Consider the following 23,027-nt stretch of genomic DNA (forward strand, 5'->3'; position numbering starts at 1 on the left):
CTATCTCTATGAGGATCCCTGGTCTTATTACCAAGAACAACTATAATTAAATATTGACAATAGTTGAATCTGGCTGAAGATAAGGGGTTTCCTTATTTCTTCCTTTGCTTTAAATATGTACAACTTTCCACAATAGTTAAGACAATAACTGTGCTTGTCCTACTGCCTGACTTGCTTTTACCTGAGGGATGATTATTTGTACAACAGATTAGGTTTCTCATAATGGTTGGAAGAAAGATAAGAGCTATCCTAGTGACTCATTCATCAGGGATGGGAAATGGGCTTGTTTATAAATACCAACTCTGTTCAGTCAGTGCTACTTCTTAATGGGTGCTGTTTGAGGTCATATAAGAGCTCAGCGAACATGATTATTATGTTGCAGGGTCTACTATGAGCACAGAAGAAAGGAATGGCAACATACACATTGTATATTATCAGCTTTAAATAGGTTTTTGTGGTGTGCATTTTGAAGCACTCCCATTCATGGCTCCACTTTATATCCACATCCTTTTTTTCTTTCTTCTCATCTTCAATATATAATGTCCTGTTCTGTTTTCAATACCCCCATGAACTGCCTTATAGCCTTTCTGGAACAAGACAAGGTATTTTGTAAATGAAGGTAAAGTTAGCCAGAAGGAAGCTCTGGCAAAAGGACTAGATTACTTTTTTAAAAATTAATTGATGTATTTTTAATTGGAGGAACACTGTTTTACAATTCTGTGTCGGTTTCTGTTGTGCAACAATGCAAATCATTCAAGATTTACTCTTAAATGTGAGAATCACAACAAACAGGTGACACAAGAAGTTATGAAAATAAAAGACACCAGCCAAGGGAGGTCTGTAAGTGAAAACTTCAGCAGGTTGTGAGCTAAGTCCTTAGAAATGCTAATGTTTAATAGATAGGCAGTACTAAAGAGGATTAAAAGAAATGCCCAAATATAAGGCAAAAAAAAGAATTTAGTAGGTGGTGTATCATAGAAAATAATTATTGTAGATATTTTTGCAGCTAGATCAGACTTACCCATAATTTTAGGCTGAAGGAAAGGTGAAAAGTAAGAAAAATAGACTAAAGATACAGTGAAGGTCGAGGGCACATCCGGAAGGCTTGCAATGGAGGAGGAGCACTTTTATTCTCTGAGACAGGAGTAGAAGACAGAAAACTGGGTAAAGACAACCAGTTTGTAAACAGAAGCACTGAAATTCGATGGAAAGCACATTACCATGATCTCAGTTTCTGTTTTTCTTTTTTTAAGGCCAAGGTCTACTTAAATGAATGGGGATGAAATTTAGGCAGGGGCCTGAGGATAGCAGTTAAAGGTTTAAGTAATCATTGAAGGAAATATGAGAATGAACGGGCTGTGGGCAGGTTAAACGACTAAAAAAAAGCTCTGAGACCTAACAGAACTGAGACTGATGGGATGTCAACATTCTTCAAAAACATTCACTTCCCGTGGTATTCAAGGGCTCCCATTTCACACTAGTATCCACTTTTAAATCCGAATAAAAACAATCAACAAACCTAAGATGACCCAGAAAGGTGGAAATGAGAAGGTAAAATGGAAAGAAGGTGAAGTGACAAGGAACCTTGGGACTTAAGAAATGATACAATGGTGAAATCCGAGGGTTTTATTTTTGACTCTGCTATATCTCACACTGGATGCTAGAGAAGTCTGCAACCCAGAAATGGCAAGAGCCACAGAACAAAAAAGTCCCAAGAAAAGCCTACTACATCTAGTCAAAGGACTGGGAATAGGGTCTTGTAGAACAGAAAATGTTTTTGGTTCAGTTCAGTAGCTCAGTCATGTCTGACTCTTTGTGACCCCATGAACCCCAGCATGTCAGGCCTCCCTGTCCATCATCAACTCCCAGAGTTTACCCAAACTCATCTCCATTGAGTTGGTGATGCCATCCAGCCATCTCATCCTCTGTCATCCCCTTCTCCTCCTGCCCTCAATCTTTCCCGCATCAGGGTCTTTTCAAATGACTCAGCTCTTCGCATCAGGTGGCCAAAGTATTGGAGTTTCAGTTTCAACATCAGTCCTTCCAATGAACACTCAGGACTGATCTCCTTTAGGATGGACTGGTTGAATCTCCTTGCAGTCCAAGGGACTCTCAAGAGTCTTCTCCAACACCACAGTTCAAAAGCATCAATTCCTCGGTGCTCAGCTTTCTTTACAGTCCAACTCTCACACCCATGCATGACTACTGGAAAAACCACAGCCTTGACTAGACGGATCTTTGTTGACAAAGTAATGTCTCTGCTTTTTAATATGCTGTCTAGGTTGGTAATAACTTTCCTTCCAAGGAGGAAGCTTTTAATTTTGTCTTTTAATTTCATGGCTGCAATCACCATCTGCAGTGATTTTGGAGCCCCCCAAAATAAAGTAAGCCACTGTTTCTCCATCTATTTACCACGAAGTGATGGAACCAGCAAATTTGGAAAACTCAGCAGTGGCCACAGGACTGGAAAAGATCAGTTTTCATTCCAATCCCAAAGAAAGGCAATGCCAAAGAATGCTCAAACTACTGCACAATTGCACTCATCTCACACGCTAGTAAAGTAATGCTCAAAATTCTCCAAGCCAGGTTTCAGCAATATCTGAACCGTGAACTTCCTGATGTTCAAGCTGGTTTTAGAAAAGGCAGAGGAACCAGAGATCAAATGCCAACATCCGCTGGATCATCAAAAAAGCAATAGAGTTCCAGAAAAACATCTATTTCTGCTTCATTGACTATGCCAAAGCCTTTGACTGTGTGGATCACAATAAACTGTGGGAAATTCTGAAAGAGATGGGAATACCAGACCACCTGATCTGCCTCTTGAGAAATTTGTATGCAGGTCAGGAAGCAACAGTTAGAACTGGACATGGAACAACAGACTGGTTCCAAATAGGAAAAGGAGTACATCAAGGCTGTAATACTGTCACCCTGCTTATTTAACTTCTCTGCAGAGTACATCATGAGAAACGCTGGGCTGGAAGAAGCACAAGCTGGAATCAAGATTACCAGGAGAAATATCAATAACCTCAGATATGCAGATGACACCACCCTTACGGCAGAAAGTGAAGAGGAACTCAAAAGCCTCTTGATGAAAGTGAAAGTGGAGAGTGAAAAAGTTGGCTTAAAGCTCAACATTCAGAAAACGAAGATCATGGCATCTGGTCCCATTACTTCATGGGAAATAGATGGGGAAAACAGTGGAAACAGTGTCAGACTTTATGTTTTTGGGCTCCAAAATCACTGCAGATAGTGACCGCAGCCATGAAATTAAAAGATGCTTACTCCTTGGAAGGAAAGTTATGACCAGCCTAGATAGCATGTTCAAAAGCAGAGACATTACTTTGCCAACAAAGGTCCATCTAGTCAAGCCTATGGTTTTTCCTGTGGTCATGTATGGATGCGAGAGTTGGACTGTGAAGAAGGCTGAGCACCGAAGAACTGATGCTTTTGAACTGTGGTGTTGGAGAAGACTCTTGAGAGTCCCTTGGACTGCAAGGAGATCCAACCAGTCCATTCTGAGGAAATCAGCCCTGGGATTTCTTTGGAAGGAATGATGCTAAAGCTGAACCTCCAGTACTTTGGCCACCTCATGCGAAGAGTTGACTCATTGGAAAAGACTCTGATGCTGGGAGGGATTGGGGGCAGGAGGAGAAGGGGACGACAGAGGATGAGATGGCTGGATGGCATCACTGACTAGATGGACGGAGTTGGTGACGGACAGGGAGGCCTGAGGTGTTGCGATTCATGGGCTCGAAAAGAGTCGGACAGGACTGAGCAACTGAACTGAACTGAACTGATGGGACCAGATGCCATGATCTTAGTTTTCTGAATGATGAGCTTTAAGCCAACCTTTTCACTCTTCTCTTTCACTTTCACTTTCATCAAGAGGCTATTTAGTTCTTCTTCGCTTTCTGCCCTAAGGGTGGTGTCCTCTGCATATCTGAGGTTATTGATATTTCTCCCAGCAATCTTGATTCCAGCTTGTGCTTCTTCCAGCCCAGCGTTTCTCATGATGTACTCTGCATATAAGTTAAATAAGCAGGGTGACGATCTACAGCCTTGACGTATTTCTTTTCCTATTTGGAACCAGTCTGTTGTTCCATGTCCAGTTCTAACTGTTGCTTCCTGACCTGCATAGTTTCTTAAGAAGCACATCAGGTGGTCTGGTATTCCCATCTCTGTCAGAATTTTCCAGTTTATTGTGATCCACACAGTCAAAGGCTTTGGCATAGTCAATAAAGCAGAAATAGATGTTCCTCTGGAACTCTCTTGCTTTTTCAATGACCCAGCAGACGTTGGCAATTTGATCTCTGGTTCCTCTGCCTTTTTTAAAACCAGCTTGAACACCTGGAAATTCACAGTTCACATATTGCTGAAGCCTGTCTTGGAGAATTTTGAGCATTACTTTACTAGCATGTGAGATGAGTGCAACTGTGTGGTAGTTTGGGCATTCTTTGGAATTGCCTTTCTTTGGGAATGGAATGAAAACTGACCTTTTCCAGTCCTGTGGCCACTGCTGAGTTTTCCAAATTTGCTGGCATATTGAGTGCAGCACTTTCACAGCATCATCTTTCAGGATTTGAAAGAGCTCAACTGGAATTCCATCACCTCTACTGGCTTTGTTCGTAGTGATGCTTCCTAAGGCCCACTGGCCTTCGCATTCCAGGATGTCTGGCTCTAGGTGAGTGATCACACCATCGTGATTATCTGGGTCATGAAGATCTTTTTTGTATAGTTCTTCTGTGTATTCTTGCCACCTCTTCTTAATTATCTTCTGCTTCTGTTAGGTCCATACCCTTTCTGTCTTTATTAAGCCCATCTTTGCATGAAATGTTCCCTTGGTATCTCTCATTTTCTTGAAGAGATCTCTAGTCTTTCCCATTCTATTTTTTCCCTCTATTTCTTTGCACTGATCGCTGAGGAAGGCTTTCTTATCTCTCCTTGCTCTTCTTTGGAACTCTGCATTCAAATGGGTATATCTTTCCTTTGCTTTTCACTTCTCTTCTTTTCACTGCTATTTGTAAGGCCTCCTCAGACAGCCATTTTGCTTTTTTGCTTTTCTTTTTCTTGGGGATGGTCTTGATCCCTGTCTCCTGTAGAATATCGCAAACCTCCGTCCATAGTTCATCAGTCACTTTGTGTATCAGATCTAGTCCCTTAAATCTATTACTCATTTCCACTGTATAATCATAAGGGATTTGATTTAGGTCATATCTGAATGGTCTAGTGGTTTTCCCCACTTTCTTCAATTTAAGTCTGAATTTGGCAATAAGGAGTTCATGATCTGAGCCACAATCTGCTCCCAGTCTTATTTTAGCTGACTGTATAGAGCTTCTCCATCTTTGGCTGCAAAGAATATAGTCATAGTCTCTATTCCAGCCAAATACCAAGGGAAAAACTGTGTCAGGAAAGCTGAGTGGGGAGTTGGACCTCCACCCTAACCATCAACAAAGAGGCAGAACAAAGTTGTATATGATGGCACTAGCTTCAATCTACCCAAACTGGTACTGCCAATGGGACCCAGCAGAGAGGTATCTTCTACTCTGCCCTCAGCAGCAACAAAGCAGAAAAAGTAGTGTAGGCACTCTTAGCCAGCACTCTATTTTCCCTCTCTATTCCCCAAGGGTCAGCAGGACCACGCCAGTGGAAATGAAACTTATACCCTCACAAGGCAGCAACAAGGCAGTAATAGTTTAACACTTTGCTCCCCCTCTCCCCAGTATCAACAGGAGTCAATAGAGAGATGATTTCCTCTCCTACCCACCAGGGAAAAGAAGAGGTAAAGCAGAGTGCAAATCAGCATTTCACTTTTGCTGAGGTGGTGTCAGCTGGGCTCAGAGGTGAGCTGCAGATCTAATTTCATCTGAAACTGTACACTACACCTATACAAGGTAACTGTCTGCAAAGAAAAAAAAAAGACTAAATAGGATGCACAGTCTCAGAACATAATACCAGAAATGTTCAGGCTACAGTTAAAAATCACGTCAAACTAAAAACCAACAAGATCTTAAATGAGAAAAAGATAATCAACAGACATCAAGATGACACAGATATAGGGATTATCTGACAAAGATTTTAAAATAACCATCATAACAATGCTCAGAGACCAATTAGAAACCTGCATGAAAGAAAAAAAAAGAAAGCCTCAGCAAAGAAGACAGAAGCAATAGAGAAAATCAAATAGAAATTTTAGAACTGAAAAACAACAAGAGAACAACAGAAAGAAAAAACTCACTGGACTGGCTCAATATAGAATAAATATGACAATGGAAAGCACCAATGAGATTGAAGACAGAAATACCACGAAATACCCAATTTGAACAAGAGAAAGAAAATGAGCAGAGACTCAGGACCTGTGGGACAATAACAAAAGATTCAAAATGTGTATCATCAATCTCAGAAAAAAAGGAGAGTGTAAGACTAACAAACTACAGGAGTAATACCTGAACCAAATTTTACATATTTGCTGAAAAACAAACAAAGTGCACCTGAACAAACCCCAAAGTTAAACCCAAAGAAATCCATGCTAAGACACATCATAATCAAACTTCAGAAAAATACTGACAGAAAAAAGTCTTAAAACCAGATGGAGAGAAAAATTACCTACAGAGGAATAATGATTCAAATAACAATGGATTTTTCACGAGACCAAGAAGGTCCAAAAAAAGCTGAATAGCATTTTTTAAGCAATGAAAAAAAAGAACTATAAACTCGGAATTCTGTACCAGCAAAAAATATTCTTCAGAAATGAAGGTGCAGTTAAGATGCTCTCCGATGAAGGAAAACTAAAGACTTTTTGATCAGGGGACTTACCTTAAAAGAATGGCAAAAACAAGTTCTTAAAACAGAAAGGAAATGATAAAAGAAGAAACACTGTAACATCAGGAACAAGAAAGAACAAAGAAAAGAGTAAAAACATGGGTAGACATTATAAATGATCCCTCAATTCACACTTTGAGAAGTGAATTCCACGTTGTCTGCATTTAGATCCAATAAGAAATCAATGATAAGTCTGAGATTCTTGGCTGGATCTCAGAGCAAGTTCAGAAACACGAAATTCCTGCACAGAGGGCATTAAGAGATGTCAGTAGTTCCATTCAGCTAGGAACCCTTAATCCTCCTACACCCAACTCCATAATAATGAGATCTATTCCACTCAGTCTACTTAATTATGATGTTAGAATCACTTTCAGATTTTAAGGGGCTGCCATCCATTTTCCTTCTCTGAGATTTTCTCTTAATTGGAGTATTTTTTGAGAGGCACTCATCATTGATCACATTACCTGAGTCTAAAAGGAAAAACAAGACATGGAATATTACTTTTCCCTTGTCTCTCATTTTGGGATTAAATATCAAAATGAAGCATAATGTGCCAAAGGTATACCTGAACTCTAAATGTAAGTGTTACATCCATTCAAGACTTTCTAGAAGGAGGACATCTCATCAAAGAACTCAAGGTTGGAGATGTCTTAATAGGGCACTGTAAAATGTAAGGGTCTTCACAGTAGTCACTGCAATGGCACTTAGCAGCTTATCTCTGAAGCCTGAGCCCCTTTTGCAACTATTCATCAATTGGCTTCAGTGAAGGCTGTACCTCCAAGGCTGAATATGTGATGTGAATGCAGCAGGTGGTCCTGCATGGAGCCTCAAGACACAGAAATTCTGCAACAAGGCATCACTTAAGAAGTGGTATCCTTCTCTGACTCTCACATGCCTAATGTCTACACTTTGGATAATGATGTGCTCCCTTCACACAATTGTTTAGGAGAACGCAATGAGATAAAGTTCAAAAAGTACTTAATAAGTACTTTAGTTACTTATTATGTGCTCCCAACAAAGGAGGATGTTATCACCATGTTATAAATAGACATAATAACGTCCTTAAAGTCGCTCAGTCGTGTCCGACTCTTTGCCACCCCGTGGACTATCCAGGCCAGAATACTGGAGTGGGTAGCCTTTCCCTTCTCCAGGGGATCTTCCCAACTCAGGGATAGAACCCAGGTCTCCCGCATTGCAGGTGGATTCTTGGATTTGCATACCAGTTGAGCCACAAGGGAAGCCCAGTAATGTCCTTAAATGAATAAATATAATGTTTAGTCATACTTTGAAGAAAAATCAAATACATGTATCTTTTATAAAGTTATTCTCAAGAAATAAAACCTTAAAGGGAAAAGATTTTTCTAAAAGCATATAAAGCAGATTACAAAACATCTAAAAGTGAAGATTGTGTAACGAGGCTAAGCAGAAGAATAGGAGTCAAAGGGACTACAGGGTGGTCTAGATGTTCTATGATGAAGCCCAAAGCTGAAGAAGAAAGGAAGAGAAGCTAGGAGTTTGCTGATTTATTTGGCAGAAAGGGAAGATAGCTAACAAACACAACAGTAGATGTGAGAGTAGTTATAGTAAAATGAGAAGATAGAAAGTCTTGTCCAGATAAAAACGTACTGGATTGGATTCTACTACTTTTGTAAAAGAAAAATTATAGGAAATCACAAAATCCTGGTTTTGTAAAGTAACTGAAATTTCATGAAGACATGGGTCTCAAATTGTTAAGAACGTCCAAAAAATGATAGGGAAGCCTAGCGTGCTGCAGTCATGGGGTCACAAAGAATCAGACATGACTGAGAGCCTGAACAACAACAAAGTTGTTCCACGGGTGATCAATATGGCCACTAACATCATCTAGGAATATCTTTGGAGTTGGAATAAAAAAGAAAATCTTCAAATAAGGTTGCAAAGAAAGGTGTAAGTGACCATGGTGGAGAGTTCATCTACTGATCTTGTTTCACTCAGGAAACAAGAAACATTTTATTTAAAAGAAAAAGAAAAGAAAAACCTAATACTTCAGCACATCAGTTCAGTTCAGTCGCTCAGTCGTGTCCAACTCTTTGTGCTAAAATTTAAATGTCCAATTTGCTACCCACAAAGGAATGCTTTTGTTCAGTTACTATTGCAGTGACAGCACTACAACCAGGAACACTTCCAGGCACAGGATACAGTAGCAAACAAGACAGACAAGCTGCCTAAAAGGAGATTACATTCTATGGATAGAGGCAGACGATAAAAAAGACAAAAGACATCAATAGTATGTTAAGAGAAGACTAAAGCTGGGGAAAAAGAGTTGCATTTTAAAGAAGGCCAAATTGAAAAAGTGATACTTGAATAAAAGAAAAAAACATTCACTCTTCATTTTAAAATTATTCTGCTTCCTCACAGTAGCACCTACAAAAATTTTTTTTTCAGTATAACATCAGAACTGCTCTAATTTTTAAAACTGCCTTCTAGAAATGCCTTTAAGAATTTCATTATAACCTGGAAATATACAAAAGAACCCTTAATACAAGCAATTTTAAGAATGTACCAGTTAAAAGAAGACTTACTGCTAGAGGTAGGAGGGTTGCCAACACTCAAATACTAAAATTTTCTGTAGTTAAAGGCAGTTTTCAGAATGTCTCTGTCATTTAATATGGGTCTCACAACAAAAACGATCCTAAAGCAAAATATCTTTTAAGATACATCCCAAAATATTTAGTCAGTATTCCAGTGTTTTAATACTAAATAAGCTGTTAACTTTTACTTTTGCTAATTCCAAAACTTTTAAAAGTCATAATGTAACAGTAATCTATTCATTATTCTGGAAATGAGATCCTTTGCTAATGATTCCAGTTTAACTTTGAAACACAGCCCTTGGGTCCTGACTTTTTTGCCCTTTTATATATTTTACACTGTGGTTTCTATTATAACTTACCTAGTTCTTTGAGGAAGAAGATCAAAGTATCTGTAAACTTTGGCAGTAACTAACTTTCCTATCAATAAAATAGCTGTTTTTAAAAAGAACTTGAACAATTAGAAAACAGTTTTTTAGTTTTTTTATGGTATCACAATACCTCCAAAAAATTAAATACTGAAGTATAGAATCTAACAACACATATATAGGATCTCTAAGTTCAAAAATAACAAAATACTGATAGAATAAATTTAAAAAGGCCTAAATAAATGAATTTGTGAATTAAAGGACTTAATAAAGATGTCTATTATTCAAAATGCTAATTCTCCCTAAACTGATCTACAGATTTAATGCAGTTCCAAGCAAAGTCACAGAGGTTTTCGGCATGTATAGATCAGATCAGATCAGTCGCTCAGTCATGTCCGACTCTTTGCAACCCCACGAATCCCAGCACGCCAGGCCTCCCTGTCCATCACCAACTCCCAGAGTTCACCCAGACTCACATCCATCAAGTCAGTGATGCCATCCAGCCATCTCATCCTCTGTCATCCCCTTCTCCTCCTGCCCCCAATCCCTCCCAGCATCAGAGTCTTTTCCAATGAGTCAACTCTTCGATGAGGTGGCCAAAGTACTGGAGTTTCAGCTTTAGCATCATTCCTTCCAAAGAAATCCCAGGGCTGATCTCCTTCAGAATGGACTGGTTGGATCTCCTTGCAGTCCAAGGGACTCTCAAGAGTCTTCTCCAACACCACAGTTCAAAAGCATCAATTCTTCGGCGCTCAGCCTTCTGCACAGTCCAACTCTCACATCCATACACAACCACAGGAAAAACCATAGCCTTGACTACACGGACCTTGGTTGGCAAAGTAATGTCTCTGCTTTTGAACATGCTATCTAGGTTGGTCATAACTTTCCTTCCAAGGAATAAGCGTCTTTTAATTTCATGGCTGCAGTCACCATCTGCAGTGATTTTGGAGCCCAGAAAAATAAAGTCTGACACTTTTTCCACTGTTTCCCCATCTATTCCCCATGAAGTGGTGGGACCGGATGCCATGATCTTCGTTTTCTGAATGCTGAGCTTTAAGCCAACTTTTTCACTCTCCACTTTCACTTTCATCAAGAGGCTTTTGAGTTCCTCTTCACTTTGTGCCATAAGGGTGGTGTCATCTGCATATCTGAGGTTATTGGTATTTCTCCAGGCAATCTTGATTCCAGTTTGTGTTTCTTCTAGCCCAGCGTTTCTCATGATGTACTCTTTCAGCGTTTCTCATGATGCATGTATAGATAAGCTGTTACTAAGATGCGTATAGAAAGGCAAAGATACCTGAATTGCTAAAACATTAAAACTTTAACAATGATGCAGAGCATCTGAAACTCTCATACAGTGTTGGTTCTGATAACACAAAATGGTATATCCATTCTGAAAAAGTCTGGCAGCACCTTATAAAGTTATACATACAGTTACAATCTACCCAACAGTCTCCTCTTGAGAGTTTATTCTAGAGAAGTAAAAACAGGATTACACAAAAACCTATACATAAATGTTCATCGAAGTTTTATTTGGAATAGCCCAAAACTGGAAACAATCCAAATGTCCTGCAAAAGGTGAACAGATCAACAAAGCTGGTACAGTCACATAACAGAGTAGTACTCAGCCACAAACATGGAATCAATTCTCAATACACTACAAGGCTTGAATGAATCTCAAAGTCATTATGCTGAGTGAAGAAGTTAGTCTCAAAAGGTTACATGCTGTAAGGTAACATTTATATGACGTTTTTAACAAGACAAAACTGCAGTGATAGAGAAAAGATCAGCAGCTGCCAAGGGTTAAAGGTTAGGGAGAGAGACTAGGGGCAGCATGTAGGATTTCTTTTTTTTTTTTCCCCTATGAGTTATGGAACTGTTGTGTATCCTAATTGTAGTGATGAGTATACTAATCTACAGTATGTTAAAATTCACAGGACTGAACACCAAAATCCAATCAACTGTACTACATGATAGTTTAAAAATAAAATTTTTAAAAGACCTCAGTCAACATTACAGAAGAGCAGGAATTCAGCACAATAGTGTCATAGTCATAAAGCGTTTTTAGTTCAGTTCAGTTCAATTGCTCAGTTGTGTCCGACTCTTTGCAACCCCATGAACTGCAGCATGCCAGGTCTCCCTGTCCATCACCAACTCCAGGAGTTCATTCAAACTCATGTCCATCGAGTCGGTGATCCCATCCAGCCATCCCAACCTCTGTCATCCCCTTCTCCTTCTGCCCCCAGTCCCTCCCAGCATCAGAATCTTTTCCAATGAGTCAACTCTTCACATGAGGTGGCCAAAGCGCTTTACTACCAGCTAATGAAGAAAGGAAATTGATGGAATAAAGAGTGCTATTACCATACTTGTGATATTTTATGATAACTCTCAGGAACGTAAGAACATTTGAGACATTTACTTTTATCCTTATGATGTAAAGAATAAAGAGATTACTGAACCAATGACAAAAATCATGCCAGTACAATAATCATTTCTATAGCTATCATGGTTCTACGGAACCAGACAACTTTAAATACATATGACAACATAAGGCTAAAACTTACATAGGATTAACTGGGGCATGGGATTCCCACTGATTACTACTTGGGTAGATATAAACACTCTTTTAATAACAGCTTTATTGAGGTGTAAGTCATGTACAATAAACCACGTGCATTTAAAATATATATGATATATACTTCTATAAAATCATCACCATTATCGATGAACATGGTGATCATGCAAAAAACATTTCCTTGTGCCCTTTTGTAATCTATCCCTCCCTTCCCCTCTACCTTCAAACCCCAGACCACTGCAAATCTTCTTCCTATCACTGTTGGTAAGTTTGCACTTTTTAGAATTCTATACAAAGAGAACCGTAAGTATGCATTCTTTCTTTCCTTCAGCTTTTTTAACTTAGAAGAATTATTTTGAGATTCCTCCATATTACTGGGTATAAAGGCATACTTTGGAGACTGTGAGAATTCAGTTCTAGATCACTGCAATGAAGTGAAAATTGCAATAAAAAAGTGAGATAATTTTTCTGGCTTCCCATAACATATTAAGTATGCAATAGCATTATGTCTAAAAAACAATGTACATACTTTAACAATACTTAATTGCTAAAAAATGCCAACCATAATCTAATAATGCAGAGTTGCTACAAATCTTCAATATATAAAAAACATAATATCTGCAAAGTGCAATTAAGTGAAGAGCAACAGTACAAGGCATGCTTGTAATACTTCATTCCTTTTTATTACTTTGTAGTATTCCAATAGGGCTTCCCTAGTGGCTCAGGGGTAAACAATCTGCTTGCCAATGCAGGAGACGTGGGTTCAATCCCCGGGTCAGGAAGATCACAGGGAGAAGGAAATGGAAACCCACTCCAGTATTCTTGCCTAGGAAATCCCATGGACAGAGGAGCCTGGCAGGCTACAGTACATGGGGTCACAAAGAGTCGGACACAACTTGGCAACTAAATAAAAATGATAACAAGTATTCCAATGAATACACAGTAGACTATTTATCCATTTACCTGTTTACGGACATCTGGGTTTTCCCACTTTTGGTTATTACAAATGTCTCTACATGTTCAGAGACATTTTAATATATTGAAGAAAACAACTTCAGATCATCATCACTTTCTTAAACTGAAATATAACACATCAATATATGTATATCTACACACACTATATATCCCTGTATTATGCATTATTATAAAGGCAAAAATGGCCTTTTTCCCTCACTGTTTTCCTGTGAAAAGTGAAAGTGTTAGTTGCTCAGTGGTAGCAATCTTGAGCTTCCCTCATGGATCAGACAGTAAAAAATCTGCTGGCAATTCGGGAGACCTGGGTTCTATTCCTGGGCTGGGAAGATCCCTTGGAGGAGGTCATGGCAATACACTCCAGTATTCTTGCCTGGAGAATCCCCATGGACAGAAGAGTCTGGTGGGCTACAGTCCATGGGATGGCAAAGAGTTGGACTTGAGTGAGCAACTAAGCACTTAACAACAACAAAATGACTGATTTGTTTCAATAAAAATGTAACATACCCACAATAAAAGGCAGCCATAAGCATATAAGTCAGAACTCGGAGAAGCAGGTTTTCCCATTTTCAGTTCAGGTGATAGCAAACTTAAGTCACCAACCATCATGTTCACTGAGGTTCGCTGACTCTACAGAAACAGTAGGTCAAATATTTTAGAGACAACACAGTTGAGGCAGCTTCCTGTGAAGTAATCTGCATGTAATCAACACAAAAAATATTCATTTGAAATATTCTATTCTCTCTCCACTTTGAAATATTTTTACCTAATTTCCACTATTATAAACTGCTCTTAAAATCAGTCTCATGAAATTTAACAGTGAGACTACGGTTACACTGCACATTGTAGACTCCAGATTAAATGTTAAGAATCACTGATTCAATAAAATTTAGTACTTTCTTAAAAAATACACTTCACAAGGGCAAGAGGTAGTGCTATTTTCTAACTCTGAAAATTATAAGTAATTTTAAACAACACAAGTATAAAGTACCTTCCTTCCTTACTGACCATTTTCTAAGTATACCATTTCTAATGTGTCAAAAGGATGATCAATGACAAGAACATGAACCCTGGATTCAGATAAACCTTGACTGCAATACTCACTCTGTCATTTACTTGCTATATGACCTTTGGCTTTAATCTCTGAGTCTAAATTAATTAATCTGTACAAAGGAAATTAACTTGTAACTACCTCAGAGTTATTATAAAGGTAAAGATAATCAGCACACTAATTACTTAGCATATATCGCTAAGTGTTAATTATCTTCTCCTACCATCCTTATTGGAGGAGGAAATGGCAACCCACTCCAGTATTCTTGCCTAGAGAATCCCAGGGACAGAGGAGCCTAGTGGGCTGCCATCTATGGGGTCACAGAGTTGGACACGACTTAGCAGCAGCAGCAACCATCCTTATCCTTGCTTCTCGGAGTAGGATAGTTTGGGAGTAGTACTTAAAAAGATCAGTAGCTATAGTAACACCCGGGAACTTGTAAGAAACACAAAATTTGAAATGCTGAATAAAAATCTGCATTTTATGCACACTTGAAACATATACTGTCATATACTAATTTCACCTCAATTTCTAAAAACTGCATTTTTAACAAGATTCCCAGGAGAATCACATGTAGTGTAAAGTCTGAAAAGCAATGTTTTTGACTATGGACTACTTTTCAAATTACTCTTCTGGCTAGTACTTCAACTGAGATTAGGGTAAAAAATGAAGCAAGAAGTGAGTTCAACCCATATTTCAGAATAAATCATTTTAAGGGTTTCCCCAGTGGTTAATGGTAAAGAATCTGCCACAATGCAGGAGACACACAAGACATGGGTTCAATCCCTGGATTGAGAAGATCTCCTGGAGGAGGAAATGGCAACCCACCCCAGTATTCTTGCTAGAAAAATCTCATGGACAGAAGAGCCTGGCTTGGGGGGGGGGGGGTCACAAAGAGTCGGAAACGACTGAAGCAACTGAGCATGCACCTAACAGCTGACAAATCAGTATAAATCAGGAAGAATACCTTGGACTCATATTTATAGCTGGGAGAATGGCATGCCTTGGTAAACTAACCAGGATTCCTAAGAATAGAGAACTTTTAAAAACATACAATTCAGTTATTTTTAAGATGTTATCCTAATCTTCAAATAAATATTAAAATAAACCTTTCAGCAAATTTTATTTGTATAAATCCTCTATAATCAAGCATTTCATTAGTTTTACATTTTTATTTTCCCATCTTTTTGAGGTACCACATGAAAACCACTGAACTGTATATAAACAGGTGGCATTATTCTATGACTTGCAGATGACCAATATATAAAGCATTCTAACTTTTACTAGTCAAAAGGGAACTCCACACACAATAAATATTGGCAAGGATGCTGAGAAACTGGAATCCTCATATTATCACTGATGAGTATGTAGAACAGTACAGACACTTCAGAAAATAGCTTTGTTTCTTAAAAAGTGAAACACAGACATCTACCATATAACCCAATAATTCCTTCCCTAGGAAAACATACCTCCACACAAAAACTTGTATACTGATGTTCACAGAAGCATTATTCAGAATAATCACAAAGTAGAAACCCCAGTACCCACAAACTGATGAATGTAAAAACACAGTACAGCACATCCATACAATGAAATACTAATTGGGCATTTTAAAACCATAATCAAAAAAGACACATGTACCTTAATGTTCACTGCAGCACTATTTACAATAGCTAGGCCATGGAAGCAACCTAGATGTTCATCAATAGATCAATGGATAAAGAAGCTGTGGTACATATACAGAATGGAATATTATTCAGCCATACAAAGGAATGCATTTCAGTCAGTCCTAATGATGTGGATGAACCTAGAGCCTATTATCCAGAGTAAAGTAAGTCAGAAAGAGAAAGACAAATATCATATATTAATGTATATATATATGGAATCTAGAAAGATGGTACTGATAAACCTATCTGCAAGGCAGAAGTAGAGACATAGACATAAAGAATGGATTTATGGACACAGGTGGGGAAGGAGAGGGGTAGGAAGAATTGAGAGTAGCAATGAAACATTTGGATTATCATGTGTAAAATTATTAAATTGGTGCAAAAGCAATTTCGGTTTTGCATTGTTGAACTTTACCATTTGATACTGGAATACATTCTGAAATAACTGTGGTTATGTTATAAAAATTTTTTTAGAAAAGGAATGAAGTTCAGGCACATGCTACAAGATGGATAAATCTTGAAAACATTATGCAGAATGAAATATGCTCATCATAAAAAGCCACATATTGTTTGACTCCATATGCAGAAAATGTCCACAATAAGTTAAGTCCATAAGGACAGAAAGTGGATTAGTGGTTTCCAAGAGACTTAGTAGAGGAATAGAGGAGGAGTGACTGCAAAGCAGTACAGGGTTTCCTTCTGAGCGTGATAAAAGTGTTTCAGAATTAGACAGTGGTGACTGATGCACAATATTGTGACTATATTAAAATTAGTACTGAAATGTACACATCATATGTGAATTATATTTTAATAAAGAGAAATGCTCCCTTGTGATTGTATTTTGAAACTATTTATTCTACCAAAAAGAAAAAAAAATATCACAATATTCTCTTTATCTGATATATGTTACTGCTACAAACTGCCTCTTCTGAGGTAACATGACACCAAATTAACAGTCAATGTCATCAAACTAGAACTTAAACTAAATGGAAAAGTCCAAGATTCCCAAGTTTCTAAAAATGCCCACTAATCAAAAAATAGCAAAGCATGTATATCTAAATCTAATCTATTGATTGGGAGAGCAGCAGCAGATGGGGAGACAGGAGATGGCCATCTACTTTTCCTTGTGTATTCTAGCAGTTAAATGTTTCTTGATGATGACAAAATAATTGTTGTTTGCTGCTGTTATTTGTTCTCTAAGATATGTCCCACTATTTTGTGACTCCATGGACTGTAGCCCATCAGGCTCCTCTATCCATGGGATTTCCAAGACAAGAAAGCAGGAGTGGGTTGCCATGTCCTTCTCCCAAGGATTGAACCCATGTCTCCTGCACTGGCAGACAGATTCTTTACCACTGAGCCCAGGGAAGCTCCAACTGACAAAATAATTAACGTGAATGTTGTCAACGCCATCGACTGTAATTTCAGGTTGCTCCTAAAACTTAGGTTGCTCCTAAAACTTATGGTTAAAAAAAATTTAATGCACAACTTTATAAACTCTTGTCCTAGCATCTAGCTGATAACAGAGTAATAGCTTACACCACATGACATACCTTAACCAAAGGCAAAGATCTTATAATAAATTACCATATCATGCAAAAGTGCCTAATAATACTAAATGAAGTCTAGAACTTATTTATAAAACCACTATATTTTACCACAGATTTGGTGAAGTCAAAATCTCCAACAATTCCATGTTGACGGTTTAAAGCAAAAACATTGTTCTGATGAAGTGATCCATGAACTATGTCAGCCTTGTGCAATGTATGAAGGCCCTGGGCTACACCTTTCATGACCTTTAAAACTTCCTATAGATAATACAAAAAAAGTCAGGAAGTAGACAAATCATTTTAATAACTGAACCTTTTCTCTAGTTAAAAGACTTTTCAGAAGTGACTAAGCTTCTTCTAAACGAACCTTTAAAAACAATACAGCATAGATAAAGAATTAAAGGCCAGAAGTCCTGATTATGTAACTGGTAATATCATGTAAACATATGTATCACATATGTGTGTGTATATATATGTTTAATATGACTTAGAGACTATAGTCTCTAAGAAGACTTGGATTACAAACAATGACCATAGACCATCTAGAAAAGAAAAGAGGCCGAAAGAGTTACTGTGCAGAAAGAATCAGGTCATTGTTTACTGTTATTACTAATTCAAATTTACAACAGAAATTAAAGCTACTGCTTAAGACCAAGTGCTATACTATACAATTTACATACGACACTGCCTAATAGTTATAAGGATTATGCTTTGGTGCCAAAAAGTTCCAACCCCAAGTCCCAACTCAGCCTCTGGATGAAGGACCCTGTACTAGTCACTTTAATCTCTGTGAGCCTCACTTTTCTAATCTGTATATAATGCGATAACCCATATCCCAGGGGTGATGTGACAATTAAATAATCAAAACTGTACATTGAAAGTGTGCAGCAAACCCTCAACAAACTTAAGGTGATACTTTCTCACTAGACACATCCATGAAAATAATGTGTTGTTTTTTTTTTTTTTTTTTTTTACTTACTTCTGAAGTTAAAGGCATGGTGGACTGAACAGCATTCAGATTTGCCCTAGGATAATATGGGACCATCAGATAAGCCATAGGATCCGACTAAGAAGCAAAACAGAAAATGAGAATCTAAGTGAAAAATTCTTTAAAATATCTTCAGTATACAATGACTGTACAAAATAATTTTTCCACAAAGAATTACTTCTCTGCTGAACAAAATCTTTTAAATTTAACTAGGTCTCATTTGTTTATTTTTGCTTTTTTCTTTTGCTTGGAAGACTGATACAAGAAAACATTGCTAACAATTTACGTCAAAGAGTGTTTCATGTATGTTCTTTTCTAGGAGCTCTATGGTTTCCTGTCTTACATTTACGTATTAAACTATTTTGAGTTTATTTCTGTATATGGTGTGAGGGAATGCTATAATTTCATTGTTTCATATGTCGCTATCCAGCTTTCCCAGCACCACTTGTTGAAAAGACTGTCTAAATAAACGTAAAAGCTTTGCACAGCAGAAGAATCCATCAACAAAATTAAAACAACCTATGGAATGGGAGAAAATATTAAAAAATGATGTGACTAACAAAAGTAGTTCATATCCAAAATATACAAACAGTTCATAAAACTTGATATTAAAAACAATACAAAAATAAGCAGAAGAATAGATATTTTTTCAAAGAAGACATATAGATGGCTAATAGGCACAGGAAAAGATGTTCAATATCACTAATTATTAGAGAAGTGCAAATCAAAACCACAATGAGCTAGCTATCACCTCACAGCTATCAGAAGGGCTATCATCAAAAAATCTACAAATAACAAATTTTGGAGAAGATATGGAGAAAAGGGAGCCCTTACATTGTTGGTGGTAATGTAAATTGGTACAGCCACTAAGGAAAACAGACGGGAATTCCTTAAAAAAATAAAAATAGAACCACCATACAATCCAGCAATTCTACTTCTGGGTACATATCCAGAAAACAGTAACAACAACAACAACAATCCTAAAGATATACACACTTCAGTGTACAAAACAGCACTATTTACAGTGGTCAAGACATGTATGTAACCCAAATGTCCATTTATAAATGAGTGAATTAAGAAAATGTGGTATATACAATGGGATATATATTGCCATTTGCAGCAATGTGGATGGACCTAGAGCATATTATGCTTAGTGAAATAACTCAGAGAAAGACAAATAACTATATGATATCACTTATATATGGAATCTAAAAAATAATACAAATGAATATATATACAAAACAGAACCAGACTCAGACATAAAAAACAAACTGTGGTTACCAAACAGGAGATGGAAAGTGCAAGGGACATATTAGGGGTATGGGGTTAATAGATACAAACTATTATATATAAAATAGATAAGCAACAAAGATTTACTATGTAATACAGGGAATTATACCCATTATCTTACAATGGAATATAATCTGCAAAAATACTGTGCTATGAAATTAATATACCTGAAATTAACACAAAATTGTAAATCAACTATATATTTAATTTAAAAAATTAAAAGGAATTACTTCTATAAAGCTTGTAACTAAAACATATTTTAAATAAAATGTTTTCTGAAAGAGATTAGCATAAAAACTTTACCTTACACAAAAATAAGAATATCAGTGGTAGCAACCCAGATTCTCCTTTAGCTTCTCTCCAAGCTGTGTGATAGGCAGCTGCTCTCTGAATTACCCTGGCTTCTGTGTCGACATCCACAGAATAGCCCTTTTACCAAAAAAGAGGAAGTGGCAGTCCTAAGATTAAAATCTCACTCTAAGTATATATCATTTCAACTTTTTATATGTTAAAATATATCTAAATTTATTCTTTAATTGCATGAGTAGTTTTCGTATCTGCTTTTAATGATATAATTTAAAAAGAAAAGAACAATTCTACCAGTAGCTTAAAATATAGTCTACAATATATACCCACTAAGACCAAATTAATTATCCAACTATTATGATTAACAGTTTTGCAGGTCAATGAAGAGAAGAAATCAAAGAATAAAAGACTGTTGGCAAAACAGTTGAGATTTCAAATAGAAACCTAAGAAAAATAAGAACTTTGAATCTTAGCTAGATCATATTAAGTTCTCCTGAAAAAAGAAAAGCAAGTATATCCTATTAAAAACATATATTATTTAGGGAAATGAGGGAAACTTTAAATACAAGGTAGTTACAGCAGCCAAACTGGAAACATAATCATGATACCAGTTAATTCATATAATTTAGAAAATAAACAGTGGGTCTTTACTTTGCTGTAAAAGTACCACCACCACATGGTACTTCTCTGAATCTTCCACAAGTCCAAAGAACTTAAACTTACCTTTAAAAGAATTATCTGCCCATTAACCTCAGAACATATCAAAGGACGCTTGCTGCTAAGCTCCTTCATAGGCTCAGCATCAAGAAGATCTCTTTCCAAGCTCATTGTAAGAAGACCACCAGAGTTCTAAGAACAAGTTTTTGTTACAGTTCAAGAAACCAAACAAGCACTTTCAAATAACAAAATTAGTTACATACTATCAGATGGATTGGATATCATGAACTCTACTGGAGATACCAATAAAATAAAAATATTTAAAGTTTTATATTTTTCTATGTCCTGGCACTTGAATTCCCACCCGGAATGTAATCACCATACACTTAATCATGCTACCCCTCTATACGAGATTCTGAAAATGACTGGGATGAACCCTGCTTCCAAGGAACCCTGATGTTACTTGGGAAACTTAATGTGTTTCCTAAAAAATATTAAAATGATGAAAAATAAAAAGGCAGCTGTAGAATGGGAATGAGAAGTCTAAAAATTAAGACTACGACAGTTCTAGGAACTAACAGAGTTCTAACACCCCTGCCTCTGTTTGAAATGGAATCTTCAAAATTGAAAATTTCTTTCAAATAATTTAATTCTACTATGTATTCCTGATACTTTTGTGCACTAAAACATGACTATCGACATTTTAAATCAAGCTGAGTTTTACTGTGGTATAGTCTTACTAATCATAAGAGGGATTGTGAAATTATCTTCTGTTTTTTTAAGTGTTGTCACCATATTTAAGTAATCCACAATATATAATCAACCTACAGGGGATTTCCTAAAGCACATATCACAGGAAAACACCTTAAAATAATAAAGGGTATCCATAAGCCAATCATATGATTATGATTAACAGTTTTGCAGGTCAATGAAGAGAATCGTAAGCCATGATTAATCTTCCAAAATAAAACAGATTAGCGTATTTTTGAAATTAATTTTCAAGCCCCATATAGTATCACATTATTTACTCACACATCCTACATAAAATAGTCTCTAAGCAAAATTAAATAATTGCAAGGAAAATCTCACATTATTTAAAAGTTTAGTCTGAAAAAGATTATTCAGTTAATTGCTTTAACAGTTTACAGGACTTTAATCTTATATATTTATCAGTTCAGATATCTATGTGAACATTCCTTTAGGTACTATATTTAAACTATTATCATGAATTTAATGACAATGTTAAAGAATAAACATCTCCTCTAGACCCTCATGGGCAGCAGACAAAATAATAAAACACAGAGTTAACAGACTCGGCTCTGAGAGCCAGAGTTTACCAATCCTGCTCCACAATGTCCTAATACATTGATCTCCTAGTTTTGAATCCTGACTGCCTAGAAAATCATACTCACATTAACATATCTACCTTAACTTCTACCTCAACTTCTCTAGAATAATTTTTCCAGCCTGCTTTAAAAGATACATTCTGTTTATAAATTCTTCATGAGTATCAGAGTCCTACTTTTATTCTAACTCTTGGAACAGGAGATAAAATTGCTTCATCAATTCAAAAGATAAACACCTTTAATTCAAATAAGTGCCATGCAAAATGTTTTCTCTTTAGTCATGAGAAAAAGAGAAAATACAGAAAACATGCAAATTGATATAAAAATTAAAATACAGTATGCAAGTATGAAAGACAACCTTGAGAAAGTTCTAATACTAAAAACCATTCAGCAGAAACATTTTTATAGCAAGATTATTACAGATTCAACAATGATACATAATTGTAACATCATCACTTTTCAGCACTCTGCATAGTAGTAATTCTCAAAGGAAACAAAGCTTACCATGTACTTAAGTAATCCTATTTCAGGATGAAGTAGAGGAAGCTCAGGGAACCATTTTTGTACTAAGCTACTCAGCTTCGCCTAAATTTAAAAAAATATGTATTTTTTATTATAGATCAATGTATATTCAATCATACATCCTGATACCTCCCTTATTAAATAACAAGACTTCTAATCTAATAATATATATATAATCTAATAATATATATATATAAATATATATAAAATCACTGATTTTGCCTTCTACTACAATAATTGAAAACCAAGCAGCAACTTGGATCTAAATTAACCACCTTACTAATAGAAGAAAAAGTTTATTACAAATTTTAATGGCTTGGCTTACATATACAGGCACAAAATCTTGCCT

At 36.7% G+C, this 23,027-nt stretch overlaps 1 protein-coding gene across 6 annotated transcripts in view; it reads right to left on the minus strand.

Moving 5' to 3' along the window:
- STK31 (serine/threonine kinase 31) overlaps nt 1-23,027 on the minus strand; it is an 85,410-nt gene that overhangs the window by 8,222 nt on the left and 54,161 nt on the right. For all 6 annotated transcript variants that reach the window (XM_059885905.1, XM_059885906.1, XM_059885908.1 and 3 more), the window contains 6 exons: nt 22,661-22,741; nt 20,877-21,002; nt 20,151-20,276; nt 18,549-18,635; nt 17,678-17,827; nt 13,809-13,931 (listed from right to left, as the gene is read on the minus strand). In XM_059885905.1, coding sequence (XP_059741888.1) covers nt 13,809-13,931; nt 17,678-17,827; nt 18,549-18,635; nt 20,151-20,276; nt 20,877-21,002; nt 22,661-22,741 — 693 coding nt within the window. The remainder of the gene's footprint in view (nt 1-13,808; nt 13,932-17,677; nt 17,828-18,548; nt 18,636-20,150; nt 20,277-20,876; nt 21,003-22,660; nt 22,742-23,027) is intronic.

This window comes from Bos taurus, chromosome 4, assembly GCF_002263795.3.
Source record: "Bos taurus isolate L1 Dominette 01449 registration number 42190680 breed Hereford chromosome 4, ARS-UCD2.0, whole genome shotgun sequence".
Lineage (NCBI taxonomy): Eukaryota > Metazoa > Chordata > Mammalia > Artiodactyla > Bovidae > Bos > Bos taurus.